Here is a 27,972-nt window from a genome sequence, read left to right on the forward strand (position 1 = left end):
GGTAAAACCACTGTTTTTCTTCTTGTCTCTGGGATAAGGGGAAAAGCCACATCGAGCCTCCCACCCATCCCAGGGTCCCCAATATGGGGCCTGCTCCGAGGGCTCTGCTCAGATGTTTTGATAGTTCCACAGTTCCGAATTACTCAACCTCACCATTCCAAGCATGAAGAAATCTCTCCAGCATCCACTGGCTGACATAGTCCACCTTAGAGTTTCCATTTGCTTAGATTTTCACTGCCAACACTTGACTGGGGTAGTTGATCGACTTGTTCTGTCCTCCGTCCTCTGTCGTGGTACCTGGTGTCCTCTGCAGGCTCCAGTGTATCACTGTATCCTCCGTGTGCACCTGGATATGCTGTCCACTGCTCCATCTGAGCCACTGAACAAGCATTCACGGTTAAACCAAGGACCCTGCAACCTTCTCCATGGTTGAAGTTCTGAGTCCAGTGGTCCAGTTGGAAGATTCCCAAAGAAACCTCATCTGAGGTGATCCCAGATCTGATTCTTGTGTTTGTGCTTGCCAGTACAGGTCTGGCACAGTCCATCACCCTTATCAGCTTACACTCATACTGGTGGTTGTGATTGCTGGATCAGTTCTGCCTCCAGCACTGTCCTCTTCGCAAACCAATGGCTGTTGCAGCCCAACCCAGTCCCACCCACTTGGCCAACCCAGTCCCACATGTGGCCACATAAACCAGTTGGAGCTGCAGCCTAGTTAGGGCGACTCCCAATAACCCCCACCAGGCCTGCCCCTTGCCCTGGTTCCCATATTTACCAATATGTACAGCAGACTGGTCCAGTCTGTCCCACATCCCATTCAGCTCTTGTACATGTCAATGGGTACTAAAGCCTAGTTCACCCCAACCAGCCCCACTATCCAGTCCACACACCTGCCAATGGATGCCACTCTCTGCCTCGCCATGCCTGCCCCAGTTCTGGTTCTCATGCTCACCAGTCAGAGTGGCAACCCAAAAGGGAGGTGTCCAGTTTCCCTACTTGGCCCACTCCCACTCCCAGATCATGCACTATCTAGGTGGTTCTGCAGTTTAACCTGACAAAATGCCCCCCATGACAGCCTCTGCCAGCTGATGCTGCAGCAAAGCCCAACCAATCCACACCTGCTCTGCTTATGCATACACCAGTAGGAACAGTCAACCAGTCTGGCTTTCCCCTGATCCAGTTCGTATGAGGCCAACAGGTGTTGTGGTACTGCCCAGCCTGGTCTGCCCCAGGGCCAGCTCTTACACTCACCAGTGGTCCAGCAGGGGAGCGCCATGCAGCCCCCTACCATGTTCATGCCCTACTCCCGGTCTCACATGTGCTGGCTGAACACTGCGGCCCATCCTGGCATGGCCCATCTCACCTCAGCATTTGCCAGTGGGTGTTGCAGCATGGATGGGCCAGGCACCACCACCAGTTTCGGCTGACACTGGTGGAGGCTACAGCCTAGCTCAGCCCAGCCCAGCCAGCTGCTAGTCCCGGCCCTAACGTAAGCTGGCTGGTATTGGGGGTGCCAGTTCTAACCCCAGCAGTTCCGCTTCCGATCCAGCTCCCTGCTTGTGGCCTGGAAAAGCAGTCGAGGACAGTTCAAAGCCTTGGGACCCTGCACCTACATGGGAGACCTGGAAGAGGATCATGGCTTTGGATCGGCTCAGTTCCAGCTGTTGCAGCCACTTGGGGAGCGAATCCTCTCTGTACATCATACTTTCCAATAAATATAATTTTAAAAAAGGCAGAGTTACAGAGATACAAGGAAACGAAAGATCTTTTTTTTTTTTTTAAAGATTTATTTATTTTTATTACAAAGTCAGATATACAGAGAGGAGGAGAGACAGAGAGGAAGATCTTCTGTCCGATGATTCACTCCCCAAGTGAGCTGCAACGGCCGGTGCTATGCCGATCCGGAGCCAGGAACCAGGAACCTCTTCCGGGTCTCCCACACAGGTGCAGGGTCCCAAAGCTTTGGGCCATCCTCTACTGCCTTCCCAGGCCACAAGCAGGGAGTTGGATGGGAAATGGAGCTGCCAGGATTAGAACTGGCGCCTATATGAGATCCCGGGGCGTTCAAGGCGAGGATTTTAGCTGCTAGGCCACGCCGCCGGGCCCAAGAGAAAGATCTTCTATCTGCTGGTTCACTCCCCAAATGTCAGCAACAGCTAGGGTTACTAAGGCCAGGAACCAAGAGCTTCTTCTGGATCTACTATGCGGGTGCAGGGACCCAAACACTTGGGGCACTTTCTGTTGCTTTCCCAGTTACATCAGCCTGGACCTGGATTGGATGTGAACAGTTGGACGTGAGCCGTTCCCACACTGGATGCAGGCATTGCACCCCGAGCCAGCCCCTACCCTTCCTTTTTCACCATGGTAACGCCTAACTGGCCTCCACCTGCTGATTCAATCTACTTGACTGAGCCAATAGTCCTTGGGACTGGCATTGTGACATACGATGGAGTTCCTGACTCCTGGCTTTAGCCAGCAATGAAAGATGTCCCTCTATCTCTGTCAGCTCCTGGATCTCCCTATCTGGAGCACAGGGAGACCCAGAGGAAGCTCTGGCTCCACATTAGCTCAGCTCTAGCAACTGGGGCCATTTGGGGGATGAACCAGCAGACAGAAGATCTCTCTTTCCTTCTCTCTGTATATCTGCCTTTCCAATAAAAATATATCAATCTTTAAATCAAAACAAAACAAAACAACCTCTAGTATTTGGAGAGAAGACAGCGACAACAAACAGGCACGCTGCCCTGCCCATGGGCAGCAGCATTCAAACAAGACGACATGCCAGCAGCCCCCGGGCCAGGCCTTAAAAACTGGACCAACTTGCTCCATCTTTACAAATGTGGCATGAAATAGATACCACTTTTTCAAATTTAAAAAATGCTTATTTACCCGAAAAGGAAAGTAACAAAGATCTTTGATCTGCTGGTTCACTACCCAAATGGCTGCAGGAGCCAGGGATTCCATCTGGGTCTCCCCCATGATGGCAAGGCCCCAAGGGGAACTGAGTATAAAACGACATAATCAAACACTTCTTCAGTGCCAAGTCGGGAGGGAGCTGATGCTGGCTCCCAGGACCATGTCCTTGCACCTCATCTCAGCCTGTTTTCATAGGGGAACCCAGTGAGGCGACATCCACTCTCACTCCCATGGACCCAGAGGACCACCCTGCTGAACCACCTAGGGCCAAGCCTCCGTTGAACCTGCTCTTTTTGGGCTTTCGCCATGGCCTCCAATGTCTACTGGGAAGGGGAATGAGCTGACGGCCACCCATTTGCAAACAAAGGCACCTGCTGCCAGCTTCCCGCACTGCACAGACTTTATCTCCAGCTGCCACACAAGCTGCTGCAGAAAGGGGCTTTCCAGAAGGTTCCATATCCACGTCAACAGCCTCAAAGGCACTGCTGCTGCAGGGGTGAGGGGCCAGGGCCGCAGGTCAGAAGCCCTGGGGGGAGGGGACCTGGTGGGCTGGACAGATAGCAGGGGACCCAGGGCGCTGGGAGACTCCAAGCTGCCCAGCTGGTTGGCAAAGAAGCCCAGCTTAAAGGCTTCTGGACGCTCCGCCCCCTCCCTAGGGGTCAGGGCTGGGAGGCCAGGCAACAGCTGCCTCCCACTAGGAGAAAGGCGGGGACCTCCAGCTGCCCTCTCCAGCATTGTCTGAGGTGGCAACTCCCAGGTGGGCAAGCACAGCCAAGCCAGGGTCCTGGAGACCCGCAGGGCTCGCTGTGGGCTGCTCCCTTAGCTCTGCAAACGTTTGCACTTTTGTGCCATGACCCAGCCCCTCCCCGCTGTGGGCTCGAGGAAGACCCTGGTGAGCCAGAGAAGGAAAACACTGCCATCCATCTAGCGTCAAGTTGCCGTGGCACCTGCTGCTTTGGGGATTTTGCCATGCCAGCAGGCCCTTTGTGCTCAGAGCAGCCTCACCCGCAGGGAAGTGTCAGGCAGTGGCGGCCCAGTATGCTGGCCCAAGGAGGCCCAGCAGGCAGTCTCCATTCACCTGGTAATAGAATAACAGCCTCCCCTCCAGAGCCCTGGGACAGCCCAGCCAGCACCCCTTAAGCCAAGCTCCCAGTTCCCGTTGGCTCCCAACTCCAGCTGCCTGCTAGCGCAGACCTGGGGTGGCTCAGGTGGGAGACCAGCCTGAGCTTCAGCCCCCCAGGCTTTGGCTGGTGCTAGGGGTGTGGCCAGCGAGTGGGCGTTCCCTGGGCGTTCCCTTGGCCTTGCCAGTGAGCCACAGAAAGCTGGGCTGTGGGAGCAGAGCAGGGGCTTCTCTGGAAGCCCACCTGGCAGTGAGGACAGACTCTGTCCCAGCCTGGGTGAACCTCCCGAGCAAGGCCAAGGGCACCAGGTCAGCGGAGGGAGCTGCCCAGGGTGAAGGTCATCCCCTGTTGCCTTCCCGGGTGCATTGGCAGAGAGCTGGACCCAAGATGGAGCAGCCAAGTTCCAACCAGCATTCCAATATAGGATGTTGCCGCCCATGATGCTCGCCCCATACATGTTTTGTTTTACTAAAAAGCAGGAAATTAAAAGTAACACAGGCTTGGCGGCGTGGCCTAGCAGCTAAAGTCCTCACCTTGAACATCCCGGGATCCCATATGGGCGCAGGTTCTAATCCCGGCAGCTCCACTTCCCATCCAGCTCCCTGCTTGTGGCCTGGGAAAGCAGTAGAGGACGGCCCAAAGCTTTGGGCCCCTGCACCTGTGTGGGAGACCTGGAGGAAGTTCCTGGCTCCTGGCTCCAGATCAGCACAGCACCAGCCGTTGCGGCTCACTTGGGGAGTGAATCATCGTACGGAAGATCTTTCTATTTATCCTCCTCTCTATATATCTGACTTTGTAATAAAATAAAATCTTTAAAAAAAAAAAAAAAGACAAAAAAAAGTAAGTAACACATACCTTGCAGCCTGAAAGGACACAGGCAGTTCTGAACACTGCTGGTCTCACACTGCAGTGGTGGGTGGAGAGGGTGTAGCGGCCAGGTGTGAGGTGTTGCCTTCTTGCTGCTGCACTGCCCAAGGTTCCCCCTGGGCACTCTCCTCTGTAGCATCTTCAAGGGGAAGAGGTGCTTGGTCCTGGCTGGGAGACTCACCACACAGGATAGACAGGAACCTTGCTTTCGCTATCACCCAAGATAATCTGTGCTATCCACCCTGGGGTCCCCATCACCCCCCACTCCTGGGAGTCTCTCCCAGCCTGGGTCCAGCTGTGAGCCCAGGGCTCGTGTTCCCCTACCCACAGCGCCTTCCACCAGGGGGGATGGGCATGGAAGCTGGTGCCAGGCCCACAGGCTGCATGTAAGCTGGAGCTGTACCTCATGGCCCCAAGCTTGGCTCCCAGTTCATGAAAAGCTCAGGCCCAAAAGTGGTGCTGGACCAAGTTCAGACAGGGAGCCTGTGAGGCCCAGGAAGGGGCTGGACTCCAGTGCTGTGGGGTCAGAGGTGGAAGGTCTCAGTCGGCCGCCCCCAGGAGCCTCTGGCCTCAGCTCTGGGTGCCAGCTTTCTCACCTGGTCTGGGCTCACCCTGGCAAGCTTAGGGCAGGGGTGACAGGCCCTGAGGCTGGTTGGAGGTAAATGGAAGGGATTAGCTGGCAGACAAGGAGCCAGCTGGGTCTCCTGGGGGTCACAGAGGCTGGCAAGGCCCTTTCCTGATGCAGGGGGATGGGATGCAGGGGACTCCTAGGAAGGGCCAAGGCCGAGGGGAGAGGGGTCCATGAAGCGGGCACAGGGAGAGGATGCGGGTGTGATCCCGACCTACTGGACAAGCTGGAGAGTGCCCCTCCTATCTGGGCCTTGGCTTCCCCATCTGCTAAGTGGGTATGGCAACACAAAGGCCAGCAGGACACAGCAGGGACGGCTGGCCTCCCTGGGCTTGGAGAAGGAAAGCTAGGCAAGGTGGGAGTGGAGTGGGGGCAGGGCAGAGGCTGCGCTCCCCGAGGGCCATCTGTTCCTCTTGGGCACAGCTGCTGCCAGGCGCCAGAAGCACAGGGGACGTCTGTGTGCAGCTGTCCCTGGACAGGGGGAGGGGGCAGTGCCCCAGGGGGAACAGACTGAGGGCTGGGGCTGGCTGGGAGCCAGGCGGTGGTTAACCCCTTCCAGCCCACATCCATCCTCCTGCCCCCTGCTGCAGCACTGGCTCCAGTCTGGCCATGGGTGCTTTGGTGCTCTGGGTCATGGCTATGACCTGCCCTTCTCCAGGTTCAACAGCTCCAGACCGCTCTCCAGGACCCCTCCCTCTGGTGGGGTGGCCTGCACTACGCAAAGCTGTGGCTGGTGTGACCTTGGCCTGGGTGGACCAGCAAGGCCCCAGCACAGGTGCTCAGGCTCCCAGAATCCCTGGTCGTCCAGGGCCACGACTGCAGCAGAGGGACATGCCGTCCATGTCAGGCTGCTCAGCTGCGGCTCCCAGGTCCCCGCCTCATCGTGTGCAGCATCAGGGACAGGGAGCATCCCAGCAAACATCAGCCATCAGGGTGGGCACACACCTCACAGTGCCAGCTCTGGCTGCTCCACTTCCTACCCAGCTTCCTGCAGGAGCACATGGTGACCCTTCCCTGGGGAGAGCAGGTGCCCACCTTAGCAGTGGGGGAAGCGGGTTGCCTCGCAGGCCTGCTGTGAGTTCTCTTCCTCTGAGACAATCTTTTACTAGAAACAAAACGTCATGGCATAGCAAGTTAAACTGCAGCCTGTGGCACCAGCATCCCATATGGGTGCTGGTTCATGTCCTGGCTGCTCCCTGCTAATGCCTGGGAAAGCGGTGAAGATGGCCCATGTGCCTGGGCCTCTGCACCCATGGGGGAGACCTGGAAGAAACTCTTGGCTCAGAGCAGGCTCAACGCCAGCGACTGTGGCCGCCTGGGGAATGACCCAGCACGTGGAGCTTGCAGCCAGGAGAGGTCGCCATGAGCTCCACCCAGGGGGCCAGGAAGCAGCACTTGTACACCCGAGGTCTCCATGCACCCCCCGGCTGCCCGTCCAGCCGTCCTCATGCCTGCAGGCTTCCGGGCCTGCCAGCCAGGGGTCTCCCAGCTAAGGGCTTCCTGGAGCCCACACCGCCTGTGGTGCCCTGGCATGGAAGTCACCCAGCAGCTGAGCAAAGTGTCTTTTATTTGTGACAGATACAGGGGTTACTGTTCCCCCTTTGATTCCAGTGGTAACAAAACATTAAAGAAAATATCCAGGAGGACTCTGCCTTCCAAGAGTTTTCTAGAAAACCAGAAAGGGTATATGTATATATATATATTTAAAAAAAAAAGCCAACATGTCAGACACACATTCAACACCAACAGAATAACCTGAAATAGGGTGGACAGAACTAAAACAACACCTGAAAGAATTCAACATGTCCCCCAACAAAACACTGCGCCCCACAACCAGACTTGAAGGGCCTGTGGCATCCCTCAGAACCCAGGTCAGGAGAAGCAGAGAAGGGTGTGTGAGCCATCTGCTGAGCCACAGCAGAGGGACCCCTGCCCCCTTCCCTGTTGCCAAGGACTGGGCCTGCAGAGGCTGGAGGGGCAGAGCGAGGGCCTAGCACCCGGGTGCTAGACGTCCAGTGACCGACACACACTCACCACGTGTGGAATTTACACTGGGGCCTACTGTCCGCCCCCGGGAGTGGGAGGTATCAGAAACCCATGATCTGAGACAATAAATATTATTCCTATCCTTTGGGACAGGGGTCAGAGGTCAACCTCCTACCACGCTCTGTCCTCTTGGGACCCTTGGGGAGCCCATCCGCCCCCTTGACGGCTCTGGCGGGCACACTTGGGGACAGGCCCTGGGAGCCAGCAGGCTGGGCACGGGTGGCCCAGCCTCCCCGAGGGAAGCTGTGAGGCCCTGGCCTGCAGCATCCAACCCCACAGTGCTCAGGGGTGCCAGGCCCCGCCTGGCCGGTAATCCAGGGCAGGGGCAGTCAGGGCAGAGGTGACGTGTAAGTTGGACCCACAGGACACCTGCAGTGCCCCCCAGCCCCGACCCCACAGCAGACAGGCCAAGGGGAGGTGCTGGGACTTCTCCCTGGACCAGGATCAATGGCTGGGGAAATGAGAAGGCGGGGTGGGGTGAAGAAGGGGTGTACTCCAGGCCAGCACCCAGCTCCGGCTGCCACACAGGGACTCCAGGGAGCCAGGGGCACCCACTGTGGTCCTGGACTGAGTGTGACCGGCGGGGATGTGGGCACGGCACTAGTGCCTGAGGCAGCGAGGGGCGAAGCTGGGGGGCACAGACAGGCGGCCTGCTGCTGGCTGGGGGCTCCCGAGGAACAGGTGTGGGGTTGGGGAGGCACATCACACCCCCCAGAGCTGTCAGCACCAAAAGATGGGAGAGGGCATCACCCACACAGGAGGGGCTTTTCCGGGGGAAGAGGAGGGCTCCCTGATGCTGCTTCCCCTGAGACTAAGATCAGAGGTATGTGGAGTGGGAGCGGGAGGGGCAGAGTACGCAGAGCTGACAGCAGCTAAGCACCCCAAGCCCCACACCCCACCCTCACTTGCTGCTCGCTCCCAGGGCCTCTCACCCCAACAGCAGAGAGGAGAGGGACCTCCTCCCGCAGCCGGCTGGGCAGGAGCGCCCCCGTGCGTCCATCCTCCAGGCTGAGCCGGCTCCCTTCGAGGGTCAGTGAGCACGGCAGCTGGGTGTGTCTGTGTGTCACCTTGGGAGCCCAGCCTTGGGGCGGTAGCCGAGATCTGAGCTGGGACAAGTGCCGCGCCGTTCCAGGCCCCCAGCTCTCCTACCCACGACGTCCTGCTCTTCGTGCAGAGGGAGAGGTGGTCGGGGTCACTTCTCCCCAGGTTCTGTGTTCTTGGGGAGCCAGCTGGCCTGGGCAGGACTGAGGCTGAAGCTCAGCAGGCACCTGGCAAGCAGCGTGGGCGCAGGGGAGAGGACGGGCCCTAGGAGAGAGCGCTCCGGCCCGCGGGTGGCCCTCAGGACTCAGTGGCAGCAGCCTCCATAGTGCCCTCCTGGGTGGGAGTGCTGGCTGTCCCCAAACTTGGTCCTCCGGCTGAGGATCTCATAGGAGCAATCTTCCCCACAGCAACCGGACATGCTAGGGGAGGAGTCATCGATCTCAAACCTGTGGCAGGAGAAGGAGGGGGCTGCAAACAGCCGAAGGCCTCCCACCCCACTTCCGGGCTCCCCAGGCCCAGCAGCACAGCGCGGTGGCAGCCGCCCACTCCCTGACCCCAGCCCCGCTCCTTACTGCATGGCTTCCCTGAAGAACTGATAGGCGCCGTGGTTGTGCTTAAACACTGTCAGCATCACCTTTTTCATCTGTGTGCTGAGGAGGACAGAGCAAGCACCTCACAGGTGGCCCGGCACGGCCTGCCCTACCCCAGGCGGCCCTCCTGCGTCTCCCCGGGAGTCACCCCACGGGTTCTCCTGCTCCCCCCTGCAGTCCTGGTAAAGGGGCACAGATGAGCACTGTGCAGTGTGGAACACGCCCAGCCCGGAGCTGCAGACCTCCCTGCCAAGGAGGCGCGGTGGGCAGCAGATGGCAGGTGAGTCAGGGCCCGCCCTGCCAGCAGGTGGCCCTCACCTGTTGGCCAGGAGCTGCAGGATCTGGAGGAGGAACTTGCCCAGGCCTTTCCGCCGCACCTTGCTCTCCAACTGCACTTCGTAGCTGCAGGGAGCAAGCAGCCCAGTGAGCAGACAGGGAGGGCTGCGTGCCACCAGGCAGGGTGTCCCAGTGCCTACCAGTACAGGACTTCGTCCCCGCACTCGACATCAAACCGGAAGTGAGAAAAGGCAACGGGGACCGAGTTGTTTTCCCAAGCGATGAGGTACCAGGCTCGGTCATCCGTCATCTCCTCCCGCTTCTCCCGGTCCTTCCAGCCCCACTCGCTGTGCTCATACCTGGGGAGGTGGGGGCAGTCAGGCGGGTGGGAGCCAGGCTGCAGAGGCAGCTGGGGCGCAGTGCCTGGGGCATGCTTACATGGTCTGCATGTTGGTTTTGGTCAGGTCGAAGGCCCAGTCCACGGTGGCTGGCTCTAGCCCAGACACTCGCTTGCACTCGATGGAGACATTCAAGCTGTGAGGACAAGAGGCACTCAGAAACAGGGAGCAGGGCGGTGCCCACCAGGTACACGTTAGCTGTGGGAAGAGCCAGGCCCACACCTAACGAGAGAAGGGGCCTGGCAGGGGGGAAGGCCTGCAGGCCCAGCCCACCAGCCCAGCCCACAGGCCAGGGGTGCACACCGACTAAGCCCAATGCCTGCTCCCCGCTGGATCTCTCCTTTGTACTGGCTCCCAAACATTCCTGGCCACCAGCTTTGCCCTCAGGCGCCTCTCCTGCTCCACTGGGCCTTGCCCCTCCACCTGCAGCCAAGCTCTGCCAGGTGGCTGGGCTCCAGGCGCCCACATCCATGCCCCTTTGTGCTAACATAAACCCAAACTACCTTGGTCTAACAGCAGCTTGGCAGGGGCTCAGAAGGGTAATACGGCTGACACGAGCCCCTTCTGAGCACATGCGCTCCCACGGGATCATGAGCACCCCACTCTACAGGAGGCCCGGGTGCAAGGATGGGGGATTCTTGTTTCCTGCAAAGTCGATGGAACAGCTCAAAAGAAATCCAGTTCACAAACAGAACATATTTTCAGAAAGGACAAAACAGGGTGGCCAGCACTGCAGTGCAATGTGTAAAGCTTCTGCCTGTGGTGCCAGCAGCCCATATGGGCACCAGTTCGTGCCCTGGCTGCTCCACTTCCCTTTCAACTCCCTGCTTGTGGCCTGGGAAAGCAGCAGAGGATGGTCCAAAGCCTTGGGACCCTGTACCCACGTGGGGGATGCAGAAGAAGCTCCTGGCTCCTGGCTTAGGATCGGCACAGCTCTGGCCATTGAGAGGTGATCCAACAGAAAGAAATTTGCATACTTGCTCTCTCCCAAGCTCTGCCTTCCAAGTAATAAAAAAATCTAAAAACAAAACACCAAACACTTCAACTGGTGCCCATAAGGGATACAGGGTTACAGGCTTAAGGTGTTAAACCACCATACTGGCCCTTAACAAACAGAAAAACAACTGAACAAGAAAAGCTTGGTATTCGGGCACAGATCTTTCACTAATCTGAATTCACAGCACGTGGGAGAGGGACCACAGCTGCCAGCAGACCCAGTCTGAGGCCAAGGGCAGCTAGGTGCCCAGCCTGCGACTACTGACTCTGCCTCCAGGGCAAAGCAGCCCGAGGAAGCTGGGAGAGCAGTGGAGCAGCTGGGACAAGAGCCGGCATTCCAGGGTGGGACAGTCATTCCAAGCACCAGCCCGATGTGCTGTGACACAAAACCTGACTGACTTCCTCGCCTCTTTCTGAAGCTACTCTAGTTAGCCACTGCCGTCTGTTCTAACCAAGAGCGGAGCAAGTCATTCGTCACGGTACAGATAACAAGAGGCCCGGCTGCAACTGAATCCATAGCACAGACATACTGTTCTTCCCGAAGCCCAGCACACCACAGCTGAGTCGCAGTGTGTTCAGGAACCCAGCCCACAGCCGCGACAAGTTCATGGCAATGCTGAACACACAGGGAGAGCGCACTGGACAGCCTGGATGTCCCGGCCGAGCAGTGGACATGCCAGCCCCTAGGGAACCTTGCTCATGCACACAACGGGGCAACCCTGGCAGTGTTGTCCCAGGAGACGAGTGCCACCCTTGGGCATGTCCCTAGCGGGAGCCTCTGTGACCACAGGAAGAGAAAGGCTGTTTCACCGCCAGGGGTGCCAGGTCAGTCTGCGACTCACCCATTGCGGTCGTATTTCTTGAACACTGGAAAGGCTTCCAGGGGGTCTCCAAGCTGGGGAGGGAAGGCGAGCAGTAGCAGATACGTGGCGTGGGGACCCCCAAGGGGGTGGGCTCCTGGCATCACCCGAATGGTCTGTGGGCAGGACACCTGCTCCCAGCACAGAGATGGAGAGGGGCCCCGTGGCCTGCCTCGCACCACCGAGAGCCGCATCTCACCTGCCCTTGCCAAACACTGCCCGTAGCAGGGCAGGCACCGAGCCATACCCTCCCACGTGTACAGTGTCTTCCATGAGCCAGCTACAGGAATGACAAACACGGCATAGGATGGCCAGGGAGGGTGAGCCATGCCTGTCAGGCTGCTCCAAGACTCACAGGTGACCCACACCTGCTTTGGATGACCACGGCCCCTTGAAGATCAGGGCAATGGGTGAAGGAAAAGCATGAGAAAGCCATACAGCACACTTTATCACGGGCCTTCCTCCCACACGCAGGGTCCCAGTGAAAACTACTCCAGATCCTCTTGGGCAGCAGTCCCTCCCCTAAGGGTCACCACTGCCCAGGTCCTCCCAGCTGGCTCTCCCAGCAGGAGCACAAGCATGGGTGGGGAGTACCACAGTCCTGCCACAGGGTGGCGCCAGAGGCAGCTGAATGAAACCCCAGGCAGGTTCGGGAGGCGGGGGCTGGGCAGGAGGAAGTCACCCTGTTGGCCGCGTCCACTTTGGCACACACAGCATCCATGGCTGCTCGCTCCTCCAGCCGCTTCTGCTTCTTCTCCTTCGCTTTGCTCGACTTTCTCTGCAACAAGGAGAAGCAAGCTGTGGCCGACCAAAGACTTGACTTTGAGGAAGTGCAGGGGAAGAGGCCCAACACAGCAGGTCCTGCCACTTCCCGGCAGGGAGCCCTGCTCTTCAAGGAGGTGGACTGGCTGCCAGACTCCTGGTCCTTGGGAGGACCAGCAAGAGCCAGGGCCTGCAGCATGGCTGGTCCCTGCAAGGCCCAGGAAATTCCCACCAGCCCCCTCTCAGTCAGGGTGGCCTTTGCAGCCAGCATCTTCTGCTGTCTCGAAGGGAGCTGGGCACACTGGGCTGAATATGCTGAATATGCCAGTCCCCAAAGCCACAGCATATTCAGGCAACGGGGCCAGAGCCAAGGTTCCCGGGGGTTCAGCCCAGGACGCGCGTGCTGCCCAAGGCTCAGGGCCAAGGTGCACGCAGACCAGCTCCTGCACTGAGGCTATCGTGGTCCTCACAGGGCCAGAAGAAGCACTTCCTATCCTGTAAAAAAACAGGGTGATGCGCGGAGCAGGTCTAGGCCCTGGGCTCCACCTGACCTGGTCCAAGCCTGCCCCTGCTTGTCCCTCTAGCGCTGACAGGCTAACGGGAAGGGACAACACTACCACACACTCGCCAGGGCTCCCCCACACCTCCAGGGGTCTGTCTTCTGAGCTGTGCGGGGTGCCAGGCCTTGCTCGGACCTCCAGGCCTGCACCCCACTGTGAAGGCCTCTGGCCTGGGGACTCCAGCCCTTGAGCTGCCCAGGGAAGGCCTGGGTCCTCAAAGGCCTCCCCTGCAAGCAAGCGACGGGTGCTCCTGGTGACACACTCCTGCTGGCGGTCCCCCCGAGCGGGCTGAGCGCCCGCACATAACCACCAACTACTGCTGCATAAAGCAGGCCCTATGGGCTCCAGGAAAGCTGTCCTAGTTACAAGGGGCAGCAAGCTCGCAGGGCCCCCAGGACGCTCACAGTGGCCCCGCAGCTCCCACAAGGGGCCCCTGGAGCAGCAGAGAGCTGGGGTGCAGCTGGGCTACAGTCTCAGGTCCTGCCTTCAGCCACTGGTTGCTGGCCCGGGTCTGCAGGAAGTCACTTTCTCCCTCCTCAGCCAACCCCTTGGCCTCCTCACTCACAAAATGAGGGTGACAGTAACAGACCCTGGACTCTGGGGGGACAAACTGCTATGTTCTCCTGTGCATGAAGTATGCGTGCTACAGATGTCTGCCATGTAGGACGTGCGATCCCGCACAGGCAGCCTGGCCGAGTCCCAGGTCTGCCACAAATTCCAGCTGCCCGCCAGCACGCCTCCTGGGAGGCAGCAGGGATGCCAGCTCAAGCGCTTGAGGTCTGCCACACATGAGACCAGGATGGAGCTCTGTCGGGGCTCCTGGTTCTGGCCTTGCCCAGTAACCATGGACATCTGATGAGTGAACCACAAGACCAAAGCTCTCTGTCTCTCTGCCAAATCTTTTTTTTTTTCAAGATTTATTTATTTTTTGGGCTCGGCGCGATAGCATAGTGGTTAAAGTCCTCACCTTGCATGCCGGAGATCCCATATGGATGCAGGTTCTAATCCCGGCAGCCCCACTTCCGACCAGCTCTCTGCTTGTGGCCTGGGAAAGCAGTCGAGGATGGCCCAATGTATTGGGACCCTTCACCCGCATGGGAGACCAGGAAGAGCTCCTGGCTCCTGGCTTCTGATTGGCTCAGCTCCAGCCATGTGGTCACTTGGGAAGTGAACCATCGGATGGAAGATCTTCTTGTCTCTCCTCCTCTGTATATATGACTTTCCAATAAAAATAAAATCTTAAAAATATAGATATATATAAGGTCTCCAGGTCTCCCACACGGGTGCAGGGTCCCAAGGCTTTGGGCGTCCTCGACTGCCTTTCCAGGCCACAAGCATGGAGCTGGACGGGAAGTGGAGCTGCTGGGATTAGAACCGGTGCCCATATGGGATCCCGGGCATGCAAGGCGGGGACTTTAGCCACGAGGCCACAGCACCAGGCCCTCTGCCAAATTTTCAAAAAAGGAAAAACAACCCCCTTTTTGCGGTGCTGACCTAGGTACAGGGAGCCACTGCACATTACAGGACCCCTGACCTGTTTCCATCCTTGTGACCCAGCGAGGCACGTGCACCCAATTCCCTGGAGAGATATCTGAGCAGACATAGCAGGGTCCCGGGACACAGGGTACAGGCAGAGTTCTCAGAGGCCGCCTGCCCCCACGTCTACTACCCACACACCCGCCACCTGCCCACATGTCTACCCACCCACCCGCCACTTGTCTGCTATATCAACCTGCTCACACGTCCACCTGCCCGCCACATCCACCTGCCCACACATCTGCCTGCCCACCTGCTGTGTCCACCTGCCCACTATACCCACCTGCCCGTCGCATCCACCTCTCTCCACGTCCACCTGCTCACCCACCTACTACACCCACCTCTCTCCACATCCACCTGCCCACCCACTACATCCACCTCTCTCCACGTCCACCTGCTCACCCACCCACTACATCCACCTCTCCACATCCACCTGCCCACCCACTACATCCACCTCTCTCCACGTCCACCTACCTGCCCCCCACTACATCCACCTCTCTCCACATCCACCTGCCCCCCACTACATCCACCTCTCTCCACATCCACCTGCCCACCCACTACATCCACCTCTCTCCACATCCACCTGCCCACCCACTACATCCACCTCTCTCCACATCCACCTGCCCACCCACTACATCCACCTCTCTCCACATCCACCTGCCCACCCACCCACTACATCCACCTCTCCACATCCACCTGCCCACCCACTACATCCACCTCTCTCCACATCCACCTGCCCACCCACTACATCCACCTCTCTCCACATCCACCTGCCCACCCACCCACTACATCCACCTCTCCACATCCACCTGCCCACCCACTACATCCACCTCTCTCCACGTCCACCTACCTGCCCCCCACTACATCCACCTCTCTCCACATCCACCTGCCCACCCACTACATCCACCTCTCTCCACGTCCACCTACCTGCCCACCCACTACATCCACCTCTCTCCACGTCCACCTGCCCCCCACTACATCCACCTCTCTCCACATCCACCTGCCCACCCACTACATCCACCTCTCCACATCCACCTGCCCACCCACTACATCCACCTCTCCACATCCACCTGCCCACCCACTACATCCACCTCTCTCCACATCCACCTGCCCACCCACTACATCCACCTCTCTCCACATCCACCTGCCCACCCACTACATCCACCTCTCCACATCCACCTGCCCACCCACTACATCCACCTCTCTCCACATCTACCTGCCCACCCACTACATCCACCTCTCCACATCCACCTGCCCACCCACTACATCCACCTCTCTCCACATCCACCTGCCCACCCACTACATCCACCTCTCTCCACGTCCACCTGCCTGCCCACCCACTACATCCACCTCTCTCCACGTCCACCTACCTGCCCCCCACTACATCCACCTCTCTCCACATCCACCTGCCCACCCACTACATCCACCTCTCCACATCCACCTGCCCACCCACTACATCCACCTCTCTCCACATCTACCTGCCCACCCACTACATCCACCTCTCCACATCCACCTGCCCACCCACTACATCCACCTCTCTCCACATCCACCTGCCCACACACTACATCCACCTCTCTCCACATCCACCTGCCCACCCACTACATCCACCTCTCCACATCCACCTGCCCACCCACTACATCCACCTCTCTCCACATCCACCTGCCCACCCACTACATCCACCTCTCTCCACGTCCACCTGCCCACCCACCCACTACATCCACCTCTCTCCACATCCACCTGCCCACACACTACATCCACCTCTCTCCACATCCACCTGCCCACCCACTACATCCACCTCTCTCCACATCCACCTGCCCACCCACTACATCCACCTCTCTCCACGTCCACCTACCTGCCCCCCACTACATCCACCTCTCTCCACATCCACCTGCCCACCCACTACATCCACCTCTCTCCACATCCACCTGCCCACCCACTACATCCACCTCTCCACATCCACCTGCCCACCCACTACATCCACCTCTCTCCACATCCACCTGCCCACCACTACATCCACCTCTCTCCACGTCCACCTACCTGCCCACCCACTACATCCACCTCTCTCCACATCCACCTGCCCACCCACTACATCCACCTCTCCACATCCACCTGCCCACCCACTACGTCCACCTCTCTCCACATCCACCTGCCCACACACTACATCCACCTCTCTCCACATCCACCTGCCCACCCACTACATCCACCTCTCTCCACATCCACCTGCCCACACACTACATCCACCTCTCTCCACGTCCACCTGCCCACACACTACATCCACCTCTCTCCACATCCACCTGCCCACACACTACATCCACCTCTCTCCACATCCACCTGCCCACACACTACATCCACCTCTCTCCACATCCACCTGCCCACCCACTACATCCACCTCTCTCCACATCCACCTGCCCACCCACTACATCCACCTCTCCACATCCACCTGCCCACCCACTACATCCACCTCTCTCCACATCCACCTGCCCACCCACTACATCCACCTCTCTCCACATCCACCTGCCCACCCACTACATCCACCTCTCTCCACATCCACCTGCCCACACACTACATCCACCTCTCTCCACATCCACCTGCCCACCCACTACATCCACCTCTCTCCACATCCACCTGCCCACACACTACATCCACCTCTCTCCACATCCACCTGCCCACACACTACATCCACCTCTCTCCACATCCACCTGCCCACCCACTACATCCACCTCTCTCCACATCCACCTGCCCACCCACTACATCCACCTCTCTCCACATCCACCTGCCCCCCACTACATCCACCTCTCTCCACATCCACCTGCCCACCCACTACATCCACCTCTCCACATCCACCTGCCCACCCACTACATCCACCTCTCTCCACATCCACCTGCCCACACACTACATCCACCTCTCTCCACGTCCACCTGCCTGCCCACACACTACATCCACCTCTCTCCCTGTCTGCCTGCCTGCCCACCCAGCAGAAGCTCCTGGCTTCAGATCAGCTCAGCTCTGGCTGTTGCAGCCATTTGAGTAGACCAGCAAATAGATCTTTCTGTCTCTCCTCTCTGTAAGTTGCCTTTTTTTTTTTAAGATTTATTTTTTTATTGCAAAGTTAGACATACAGAGAGGAGGAGAGACAGAGAAGAAGATCTTCCGTCCGATGATTCACTCCCCAAGTGACTGCAATTGTCGGTGCTGTGCCGATCAGAAGCCAGGAGTCAGAAACTTCCTCCAGGTCTCCCACACGGGTGCAGGGGTCCCAAAGCTTTGGGCCATCCTCGACTGCTTTCCCAAGCCACAAGCAGGGAGCTGGATGGGAAGTGGGGCTGCCAGGATTAGAACCGGTGCCCATTATAAATTGCCTTTTCAATAAAAAATAATAAATAAGCCTTGAAAACATTTGCCACATCCATGCCTCCACCCTTCACAACATCCAGAGGCCCAAATGAACCTGGTTTTTGTGAAAACAGACGGTAATCCACGTCCTAACCTGACACATGCCTACTTTCACACAAGTACACACCCGACTCTCAACGCACAGCCCCCACGAGGCGGTGGGGTGCCAGGCCCCCGAAGGAGTGCTGCCTCTGAAGCTGCTCTCTCTCGGGCACTGGGTGACATGCAGAGCAGGGACCCCGCCGAGGGTGGTCCGGCGGCTCAGGCCCATCTGACTGGGATGTCCGAGGTGCCAGCTCTGGCTCTTGGCTGCCAGTTGTGCGTGAGGCAGAAATGATACAAGGATGGTCTGTGATGCCATGGGCAGGTCTGAAGGGCAAGACAGGGGCTCAAAGGACCAAGAATCGCAGCAACTCTGGGCCTGCTAGTTCAGCTCGGCCAGCAAGCGTACAACAGAGTGGCCGGAGGCGCCCGGCTTTTATTCTGGGTACAGTGACCAATGCCAGCTGGCCATACAGGCCTCACTGCAAACAGCAGCTGGGTGTGGGGAGATGGGCTTCTCCCTGTGAGGTACACAGCACCCCAATCCCTGGTCAAACACGGTGATTTCTTCATTTTTCTCCAGGTCATTGGTTCACCCCCCCAAATGCCCACAGGGTCGGGCCAGACCCAAGTCAGGCGCTAAGACTGCGATCCCAGCCTCCGTACACGGGCACGGGAAGCCAGCACCACTGTCCCCCACAATCAGCATCAGCGGGGGAGCCAGCGCCTGCAGCACCCCATCCCAGACCTGCCTGCTCAGTGCCCACGCCCCAGTGCCTGTTGTGACAGGGGTCAAGTGTCCACTAGGTTCATGTGCTCAGTCAACAGATACTTGAGGTGGAGCAAAAGAAAAATCTGGGTTAGTAACGGCAGGGACAAGTCCAGCAGGTTAAAAATAGCGCCCTTCTATTTCAGAGGTCTAAAAGCCAGGCTGCACTCCAGGCCAAAATGATAGCAGCCACCTGCCTCCCTTCAGCCCTCACCTCATCCATTCCTCTGCCCCCCAGGGCTGAGCTTGGCACCCCCAGACCCCAGGCCTCCTCCCTTGGTCCAAAGTCCAGCCTCCCTAGGACGCGCCCCTAGCAGATACACACGGATCAAGCCCCTGGCAGCGAGGGACAGGCCCCTCTGACCTGAGGTGACCCACAGGCACATGCCAACCGCTCTGCCCAACCGTTTATCAGCACATGCCAGAGAAGGGCAACCGTGGGGTAAGGAGGGTGCTCCCCCATCTTCTCCCTTGCAAAGCCACCTGCAGGACAAGGACCAGGAACAACCCCGAGTCCCTCCCAGGGATCCCCCAGCCATAGCCGCGGCCAGGGATGCCCTTGGCCCCCTCCCCCCGTAGCAGTAACGGGGTGGGAGACAGGGGGTTCTTAACCCAGGAGGGTTCAGGGGGGACCCCGGTGACCTTGGCCGAGTGCTTCCTTATCTTGGGGCGTCCACGGCTGGCCTGGCCGGCAGAGGACGGGTGACCAGGGCAGGAATGGGGGCGACAACCTCCGTGCCCGCGCGGGGAAGCCGGTAACGGGCCAACAAGCGGGTTGCTACGCCGGGGGCTCCCCGGGGGACGATTCCAGGGCTAAGGCCAAAGTGGAGCACCTTAGAAAGGGGGAGTCGGGTCATGTGGGGGGCTGCGGGTCACGTGAGGCGGAGGGGGTCAGGGTCACATGAGGGGGTGTTCCAGGAACAATGAGGCGGACGGGGGTGAGGGTAGCGAGGGGCGCCCCCAGACCCGCCGTCTCCTCTCTCAGCCGCACTCACCCCCATGGCGGCGGCGGCGGCCCTCGGCCCTCGGCCCCTCCTTCACACTCTCCGGCAGGGAGGAGGCAACGGCGGCTCCGGCTCAGGCGGCGGCGGCGGCGGCGAGCGCGGGGCGGCGGGCCCGGGCACGCGCATGCGCCTCGCGGGCTCCCCGAGATCCCGGAGGGCACCGCGCCGGCGCAGAAACGGGGACGGGGGGCGGCGAGCGCGACACGGCGCGCAGGTGGAGCGCCCGAGGGTCCGCAAGAGCAATGTCGCGCCGGCAATGACGTGTGGCCACGCCCCCTCGCCGCGGCGTCATGGAGCTATGGCAACGGCCGGGCGCCGGTAGGCCGGCTTGGGCGGTGGAGAGGATGGCAGCGTCTTCCTGGCTCGGAGCCGCCGGACCAGAAGTCGCAGACGACCCCCGCTCTGAAATACCAACCCCTTCGGGGACACAGCGGAGGCTTGGGAAGCGGTCGCACCTTCCAGCTGTCGGCTCCGCAAGTGCTTTTGCTTCCCGCAGTCCTGTTACTTCTCCTTGTTCCCACCTTCCAGGCCCCCTCCATTCATTCTCTGCCCCGCCCCCCGTGCGGGGCTGAACCCCGAGACGCGTCGCCGCCGCCAGAAACGTGAGGGTTTTTTCAGAGGGAGGCGGCTGGGTGACAGTTGAGAACTAATAGCGCTGTTAAAAACAAGTGAGTCCTCTAGGGGACTTGCGCCACATTCCTGTTGATCTTTACCCTAACTAAGCAGAGTTTAACCTCCATGTGACCTGCCCCGGAGTCACCTGGGGAGGCGGTGCAGCGTGCAAACCCCTCCCCGGATCTCCCGGAAGACCTCAGCGTGCTCCCTTGGCTGTTACAACGACTCTTTCCTGACAGTAGAGCTCCTTAAAGACGCGGCTGCTCCACCCAGCGGCTCCCTCCTCACAGGGTCCCCAGGTGGCAGGTGCTCAGCTCTTGGCATCGGTACGTGCTGGCTCCCAGGATGCACAGGAAGTCAGAGCGACACTGGGACTTGAGCCAAGGCACTGTCCCAAGGGGTGCGTGCCAGGCCAAATGCCTTCCCCCAGTCTCCCACAAGGAAAGAGGAAACCCTGCCACAGCAGCGCCCTGCCCTTTGCTGGGTTATGCTCCTTATCCCATCTTTAGCACTTAGTACCCTGGGGGCTTCCGCCGAGGCTTCGGAAGCGGGCTGCGGGGCCAAGGCCTTGGAATGCACCATGGCAAGGCCGAGGACAAGGAATGGATGGATCCCCGTCACCAAACGGGGCTGCCTGGTGAAGGACATGAAGATACAGTCCCTGGAGGAGATCTACCTGTTCTCGCTGCCCATCAAGGACTCTGAGCTCATCAACTTCTTCCTGGGTGTGCTCCTCAAGGACGAGACGCTGGAGATCTGGCTGGTGTGGAAGTAGATGAAGCCCGGCAGGCACCTCGGCTTCAAGGCCTTCGTCGCCATCAGGCACTACAATGGCCACGCAGGCCTGGGCGTCAAGTGCTCCAAGGAGGTGGCCACGGCCATCCAGGCACTGTCATCCTGGCTGAGCCGTCCATCCTGCCGGTGGGCCGAGGCTACTGGGGAGAACAAGGTCGACCAACCCCACATGGTGCCATACAAGGCGACAGGACATGCAGTTCGGTGCTGGTACGCCTGAGTCCCACACCCTGTGGCACCCCTGGTGCCCAAGAAGCTGCTCTTGATGAATGGCATTGACAACTGCTACACCTCCGCCAATGGGTGCACCGCCACCATGGGCAAGTTCGCCAAGGCCACTTTGACGCCATCTCCAAGATTTACAGTTACCTGACCCCTGACCTCTGGAAGGAGACCGTGTTCACCAAGTCTTCCTACCAGGAATTCACAGACCACCTGGTGAAGACGCACACCGGTGTGTCCGATCAGAGGACCCAGGCCTGCTGTGGCTACCACCTACTTTTCTACACAAGGACAATAAAGCAATTTGACCTGAAAGAAAAAATAAGTTTGGGCATGGCACAATGGCTCAGTGACTAAATTCTCACCTTGCAAGAGAATTAAGTTTATTTTGGTGCAAAGCAGTTTAAATCCTTACATACTTTTTCTTTAATTATTATTTATTGGAAAGCCACAGTTTACAGAGAGGGAAGGATGGAGAAAGAGAAAGTGCTGTACTTGTCTGTTCACTCCCTGAATGGCCACAGCACTCAGGTCCTGGCCGGAGCCAGGACCCAGGAGCTTCCTCCGGGTTTCCCCTCGGAGTGGCAGGGGCCCAAGTGCTTGGGCTTGCCACTGCTTCTCCCAGGCCAGAAGCAGGGAGCTGGGTCAGAGAGCAGAAACCAGGGCCATGTGGGATGCCGGCACTGCAGATGGAAGTTCAACCCAACAGGCCACAGTACTGGCCCCTATGCAATATTTTTTCATAATGCACATTTTTCAAGAACTTTTAAAATGGAGAATCAAGATGGCGGAATAGGGTAAGGACACGTTTATACAGACGGAAAAACATTTAACCAGGATGAAGCAGAGAGGACATACTTCAGGAAATAGGAAAGGACAGAACAACAGCAGAGGGGTACCTGGAGACTGACAGACACAGGAAAGCAGCAGACACAACGGTGTGGTGTTGCAGAGACTGATACTCCAGCACGGCAGTCTGAACTCCACAGCAGCCAGAACTCCACCAGCAACCAGGTGGGAAGAGACTTTCACTGGGAGCTCGGGTGGTGAACCCAGACAAAGAACTGTCCGTTCTGCTGGTCCGTTTGACTTGACCAGGAGCAGAGACACAGAGCAGCAGATCTCAGACGGGCAGTGCGGGAACAGAGTGCATTTCACAGTCCAGTCAGCACCCTTGAGCTGAATTGGGCGCCATTTTGCGTAAGGAGGAAAGGGCGAGGGAGAGGACTGAGCATGCGCTGAGCTGGGAGTGAGCTCATTTCTGACTGGGTGAACTGCAACGACGTGGCATTCTACGGGTTCCACTCAGGGCAGGTCTGGGATAGCCCTCAGATCTGACGGCCGGAAAATCAAGAACCTTAGTGGTTGTACGGCAGGCACCATTTTGGGCACTGTGGCAATAGCTTTGGGACTGCAGGGGACAACAGTGAACTGCGCATGTGCTGATCTCACGATAACTTGCTGAGGTCCGAGATTGCACTGGTCCCTCAGGAAAATAATACTGACTGTGTCATCGTGCGTTTCAAAATAGGTCCGTGTGGCACCCAGACCTAATGTCCAACAGGTTCCGACAAGATCAGCGCCACCAACAACCTAATTATTTTTTTTTTTAAAGATTTATTCATTTTATTACAGCCAGATATATACAGAGGAGAGACAGAGAGGAAGATCTTCCGTCCAATGATTCACTCCCCAAGTGAGCCGCAACGGGCTGATGCGCGCCGATCCGAAGCCGGGAACCTGGAACCTCTTCCAGGTCTCCCACGCGGGTGCAGGGTCCCAATGCATTGGGCCGTCCTCAACTGCTTTCCCAGGCCACAAGCAGGGAGCTGGATGGGAAGTGGAGCTGCTGGGATTAGAACCGGCGCCCATATGGGATCCCGGGGCATTCAAGGCGAGGACTTTAGCCGCTAGGCCACGCCGCCGGGCCCAAACAACAACCTAATTATATAGGACACCTGGTGTCTCTCTAATCCTGGGACCTGCTCCAACCGGAAGTGGGAGAAAGGTTGCAAGACAATGGTGCAGCCTCACCACAGTATCACAGGAGGTGGTGAGTGGTGAGCCAAGAGCTGGGGCTGTGGAGACCACAGTGGAAATCTGACATAAGAACCCAGACCTGCAACTTGCTGGAGGTTGTGGCACAAGTGACTGCAAGAAAAGTTGTGTACCAACTGCAATAAGTAAAATCGCATTGTAGCCCTGTGGGTGACACAGCTTAGAAACCTACCCCAAGGAGAAGACTCTGCTAACCAGAAGTACAATGATCAAGAGCAAAAGAAGAGACAAAGGCACAATGAATATTGCCGAAAACTCTCCTGCAAGGGAGCAAAACTCTATGCCAATCTCAGAGTTAACTGAGGAAGACATCGAGAAAATGGGGCACACAGAATCCATAAGACTCATTTTAAAGATTCTGATCAACAATGAGAAGCTCATGCAAGAGTTCAAAGAATTTAAGGAAGCAATAAAGCAAATCAAGGTTGGTATATCAGAAATTAAGAACACAGTAGAGCAAATTAAGAGTACAGTGGAGAGGCTCCAAAATAGAATGAAGCAAGCAGAAGAAAGAATCTCAGAATTGGAAGGTATTTCCTGTCACCAGGGGGAAGCAAACAAAAAGCTGGAAGCAGAGCTGGATCAGGCCAAAAAAAGTATTCAAGAATTGAAAGACACTATTAAGAGGCCAAATCTAAGAGTTATGGGAGTCCCAGAAGGTGCAGAAAGAGAAGCTGAGTTTGCAAATGTATTTAATGAAATAATAAAGGAAAATTTCCCTAATGTGGAGAAAGAATTGGGAAACAAGTTCCAGGAGGGGCACAGAACTCCCAACAGGCTTGACCAAAAGCGATCTTCATCACGACATATGATAATCAAGCTCTCTTCAATTGAACATAAGGAAAAGATCCTTAAATGTGCATGTGAAAAAAAATCAATTGACATATAAAGGAAAGCCAATTAAGCTCACAGGAGATCTCTCACAGGAAACTCTACAGGCAAGAAGAGAATGGAGTGACATATTTCAGATTCTAAAAGAAAAAAATTTTCGGCCCAGGATAACATATCCAGCAAATCTTTCTTTTGTCTTTGAAAATGAAATAAAATTCTTCCACAGTAAAGAAAAGCTAAAAGAATTTGCCTCTTCCAAACCTGCCCTACAAATGATACTTCAAGATGTTCTCTTGGCAGAGAAGAGGAATAGCACCTACCAAAACCAAAGGCAAACGGGAAGAACATCCCAGTAAAATGACAACAGAAGACTAAACCAATGAACAACCCATTGCTAAAATGACAGGACCAACGTAACACCCATGTATATTAAACTCTGGATGTAAATGGCTTAAGCTCAATCAAACATCATAGAGTAGTACACTGGATTAAAAAACAAAACCCATCTGCTTATTGTCTGGAGGAGACACACTTCAACAAAGATTAGCGGAAACTATATCACATGGGTTTTGTTATTCTCTGTTAGTTTCATCTCTTCAAAACACTTCCTTCTGATTAAATCATTCAATGACTCGTATATCATACAGTAGCATCATTTTCTTCAAGAAGGTTTTTGATTTTGGGCCCGGCGGCATGGCCTAGCGGCTAAAGTCCTCGCCTTGAATGCCCCGGGATCCCATATGGGCGCCGGTTCTAATCCTGGCAGTTCCACTTCCCATCCAGCTCCCTGCTTGTGGCCTGGGAAAGCAGTCGAGGACGGCCCAAAGCTTTGGGACCCTCCACCCGCGTGGGAGACCCGGAAGAGGTTCCTGGTTCCGGCGCGCACTGCCCGTTGCGGCTCACTTGGGGAGTGAATCATCGGACGGAAGATCTTCCTCTCTGTCTCTCCTCCTCTGTATATCTGACTTTGTAATAAAATGAATAAATCTTAAAAAAAAAAAAGAAGGTTCTTGATTTTCATTTCTTCAGCTACACATTAGTCATTTAATAGCATGTTATTTAACTTCTTGGTGTTGTTAATTTCTTTTTTCTTCCTGTTGATTTTGTTTTGTGGCTCTTTATTTAAGGGGATGTATAGTAGCTGTGTAATGGAGACTGTCATATCTAGTAACATGTCATTTCACTTTAGGCATTGTAAATTTCTATTTGTTGATTTTGTATCATGACTTTTCATTTAAGGGGATGTACAGTAGTTGTGTAATGGAGACTGTCATATCTAGTAGCATGTCATTTAGTTTCATGGCATTGTAAATTTCCTCTTTTCTTTCTATTGTTGATTTTGAAACATGACTTTTCATTTAAGGGGATGTACAGTAGCTGTGAAATGGAGACTAACATTCAGATGTGAGGATATAGTGTGGTATGCATTTCCGCTTCCAGACAAAGATGGACTTACAATGAAACTGTTTGGTATATCTTGACAATAGGATTCTGGACTGTCTGCCATTGTCCATGCCCACAATGATGGACATATGACTGAGTATGAAGAACTATATGTTAGTAATGATGTAGAGGGACTGGGGGGGCGGGAACTGGGGAGGGGATAAGGGAATATGAAACTGTACTATAAAATAATAATAAAATGTATAAAAAAAGAACTTTTAAAAATGTTTTTCTTCAAATTTTTATTTCTGCATCATTTGAAAGGCAGGAAAACAGAGGTCCTCTATCTCTTGGTTCATTTCCCAAATTTTTGCAACAGTTAGGACTGGGGCAAGCCAACATCAGGAGCTCAGAACTGTATCTGGGTCTCCTTCATAGGCACCCAAGTACTTACGCTGTCACCTCCTGGCTCCCGAGGTGTGCATTAGCAGGACTGGCTGGGGGACAGTGGGTGCGGGACTCAAACCAGACCACTCCACTACAGAATGTGGGCCCCCAATGGGGGACCTCAGCTGTTAGGCCACGAACACCCACCCTATTCTTTTCCCTCATATGCATGGTTCTCTTTTTCTTAGGTTTTTGTTTGTTTGTTTGTTTTTTGGAAAGTCAGATATACAGAGGAGGAGAGACAAAGAGGAAGATCTTCCATCCAATGATTCACTCCCCAAATGGCCGCAACAGCCAGAGCTGAGCTGATCTGAAGCCAGGAGCCGGAAGTTTTTTCTGGGTCTCCTTCATGGGTACAGGATCCCAAGGCTTTGGGCCATCCTCAGCTGCTTTCCCAGGCCACAAGCAGGGATCTGGATGGGAAGTACAGCAGTTGGGACAAGAACCGGCGCCCATATGGGATCCCAGGGCGTTCAAGGCGAGGACTTTAGCCGCTAGGCCACACCGCCTGGTTTTCAAAAACGCTTTGCACCAAGGTAATTTTGTCTTGCTTTGTATCTTCATAATACTCTCTGAGGTCCCCAAATATTAACTGATATAGATTCCTTGAACGGTCAATGCAGACAGGAAAGTGGACAGAGAAGGTGAAAGGGCTGCTTTTCAGCAAGAGGATGAGCTAGGAGCAGCTGACTGGCTTCCGTGGATTTAGACACCCTGGGGGGCGGGGCGAGGACAAAGGAAGGGCGGAACAGAGACCATTGCTGTCAGAGAGGCTTCAGCACCAGGGGAGAGGCGTGGCTACTGGAGGGCGTGGCCACTGGAGGGAGTGGCCATGAGAGAGGTGTGGCCTCTGGGGCGTGGTCGCGGGAGAGGTGTGGCCACGGGAGGGCGTGATGGTGGGAGGGCGTGGTTGGGAGAGGTCTACCTGCTGTGAATCCCACTGCAGGCAGAGGTAGCAGTACTGGCCAAGTGGACGTGGAGGTGGGAGAGAAGGAAGAGACTCAGGACACTGTCGATCCAGGTGTAGACTGGGACCCCGGAACATCTCAGGTGGCTTCTGAGGAAGGAGCAGGATTGGGGGAATGGGGAATTCCACTGTGGCCAGGTCAAGTTCAAGTTGCTTTGTAAAGCCAAGTGCTTGCACTGGAGCTGTGCTGGAAGTCGCCCTGGGCAGGGAACGCAGGTGATTGGCCACCTGTCCTACTCAGAAAGAAGCAAAGCAGCCTAGCATGCCGTGGGCTGGGGAGCGAGGTGAGAGCAGCAGAGATGGCAGCCGGGGTGGGCAGCGGGCCCCTAGGAGCCTGCTTTTCCAGCAGGGAAACTGGGTTTATGGAGGAAGTAGGGAGCGTGAGGGGATGGGCAAGGTGAGGTGTGGGGCTGGTCTCAACCCTAGTCCCAGCACACCTGACCCTGGCATGGCTTCCTCATCTGCTTGCCACCACTGAGCCTACCACTCCCATGGGCCCCAGGCTGCCGGGCCGTCCTGACCCTCAGGGCAATGAACTAGCAGGTGAAAGATCTCTTTCTCTCTTTCTGTTATCTTCTTTTCAATAAATAAACTCTTCAAAAGATAAACACGGGTTCAGTGCAGGAGCCTAGCCACTGAAGTCCTCATCTTGCATGTATTGGGATCCCATATGGGCACCAGTTCTAATCCCGGTGGCCCTGCTTCCCATGCAGCTCCCTGATAACGACATTGGAAAGCAGTCGAGGATGGCCTTTGGGACCCTGAACCCGCATGGGAGACCCAGAAGCTCCTAACGCCTGGCTTTGGATCAATTGAGCTCCAGCCGTTGCCATCATTTGGGCAGTGAAC

At 56.6% G+C, this 27,972-nt stretch overlaps 1 protein-coding gene and 1 pseudogene across 2 annotated transcripts; one reads left to right on the top strand and one right to left on the bottom strand.

Moving 5' to 3' along the window:
• Positions 1-8,679: 8,679 nt before the first annotated feature.
• Positions 8,680-21,205, bottom strand: NAA40 (N-alpha-acetyltransferase 40, NatD catalytic subunit). Of its 2 annotated transcripts, none has more exons than XM_058662879.1 (8): positions 21,097-21,205; positions 12,422-12,517; positions 11,722-11,774; positions 9,924-10,019; positions 9,686-9,844; positions 9,528-9,611; positions 9,192-9,269; positions 8,680-9,065 (listed from the first exon to the last, which is right to left on the bottom strand). In XM_058662879.1, exons 2-8 carry the CDS (start codon positions 12,458-12,460, stop codon positions 8,924-8,926), a joined length of 651 nt encoding a protein of 216 aa, XP_058518862.1. In that variant the 5' UTR covers positions 12,461-12,517; positions 21,097-21,205; the 3' UTR covers positions 8,680-8,923. The 2 variants fall into 2 exon arrangements, with proteins under 2 accessions (XP_058518862.1, XP_058518861.1); XM_058662878.1 differs by lacking the exon at positions 21,097-21,205 and adding an exon at positions 19,797-20,027.
• On the top strand, positions 19,801-21,735 carry LOC101535805 (small ribosomal subunit protein uS5-like; annotated as a pseudogene).
• Positions 21,736-27,972: the final 6,237 nt, after the last annotated feature.

The sequence above is a fragment of the Ochotona princeps genome, chromosome 4 (assembly GCF_030435755.1).
Source record: "Ochotona princeps isolate mOchPri1 chromosome 4, mOchPri1.hap1, whole genome shotgun sequence".
In the NCBI taxonomy this organism is placed as follows: Eukaryota; Metazoa; Chordata; class Mammalia; order Lagomorpha; family Ochotonidae; genus Ochotona; species Ochotona princeps.

What these genes read in the sequence shown, in the direction of transcription:
- NAA40 (XM_058662878.1), bottom strand. An exon ending in AAAACCAACATGCAGACCAT is followed by an intron (nt 9,845 to 9,923) that starts GTAAGCATGCCC and finishes CCACCTCCCCAG; the next exon opens with GTATGAGCACAGCGAGTGGG. An exon ending in TTCTTCAGGGAAGCCATGCA is followed by an intron (nt 9,066 to 9,191) that starts GTAAGGAGCGGG and finishes CTCCTGCCACAG; the next exon opens with GTTTGAGATCGATGACTCCT.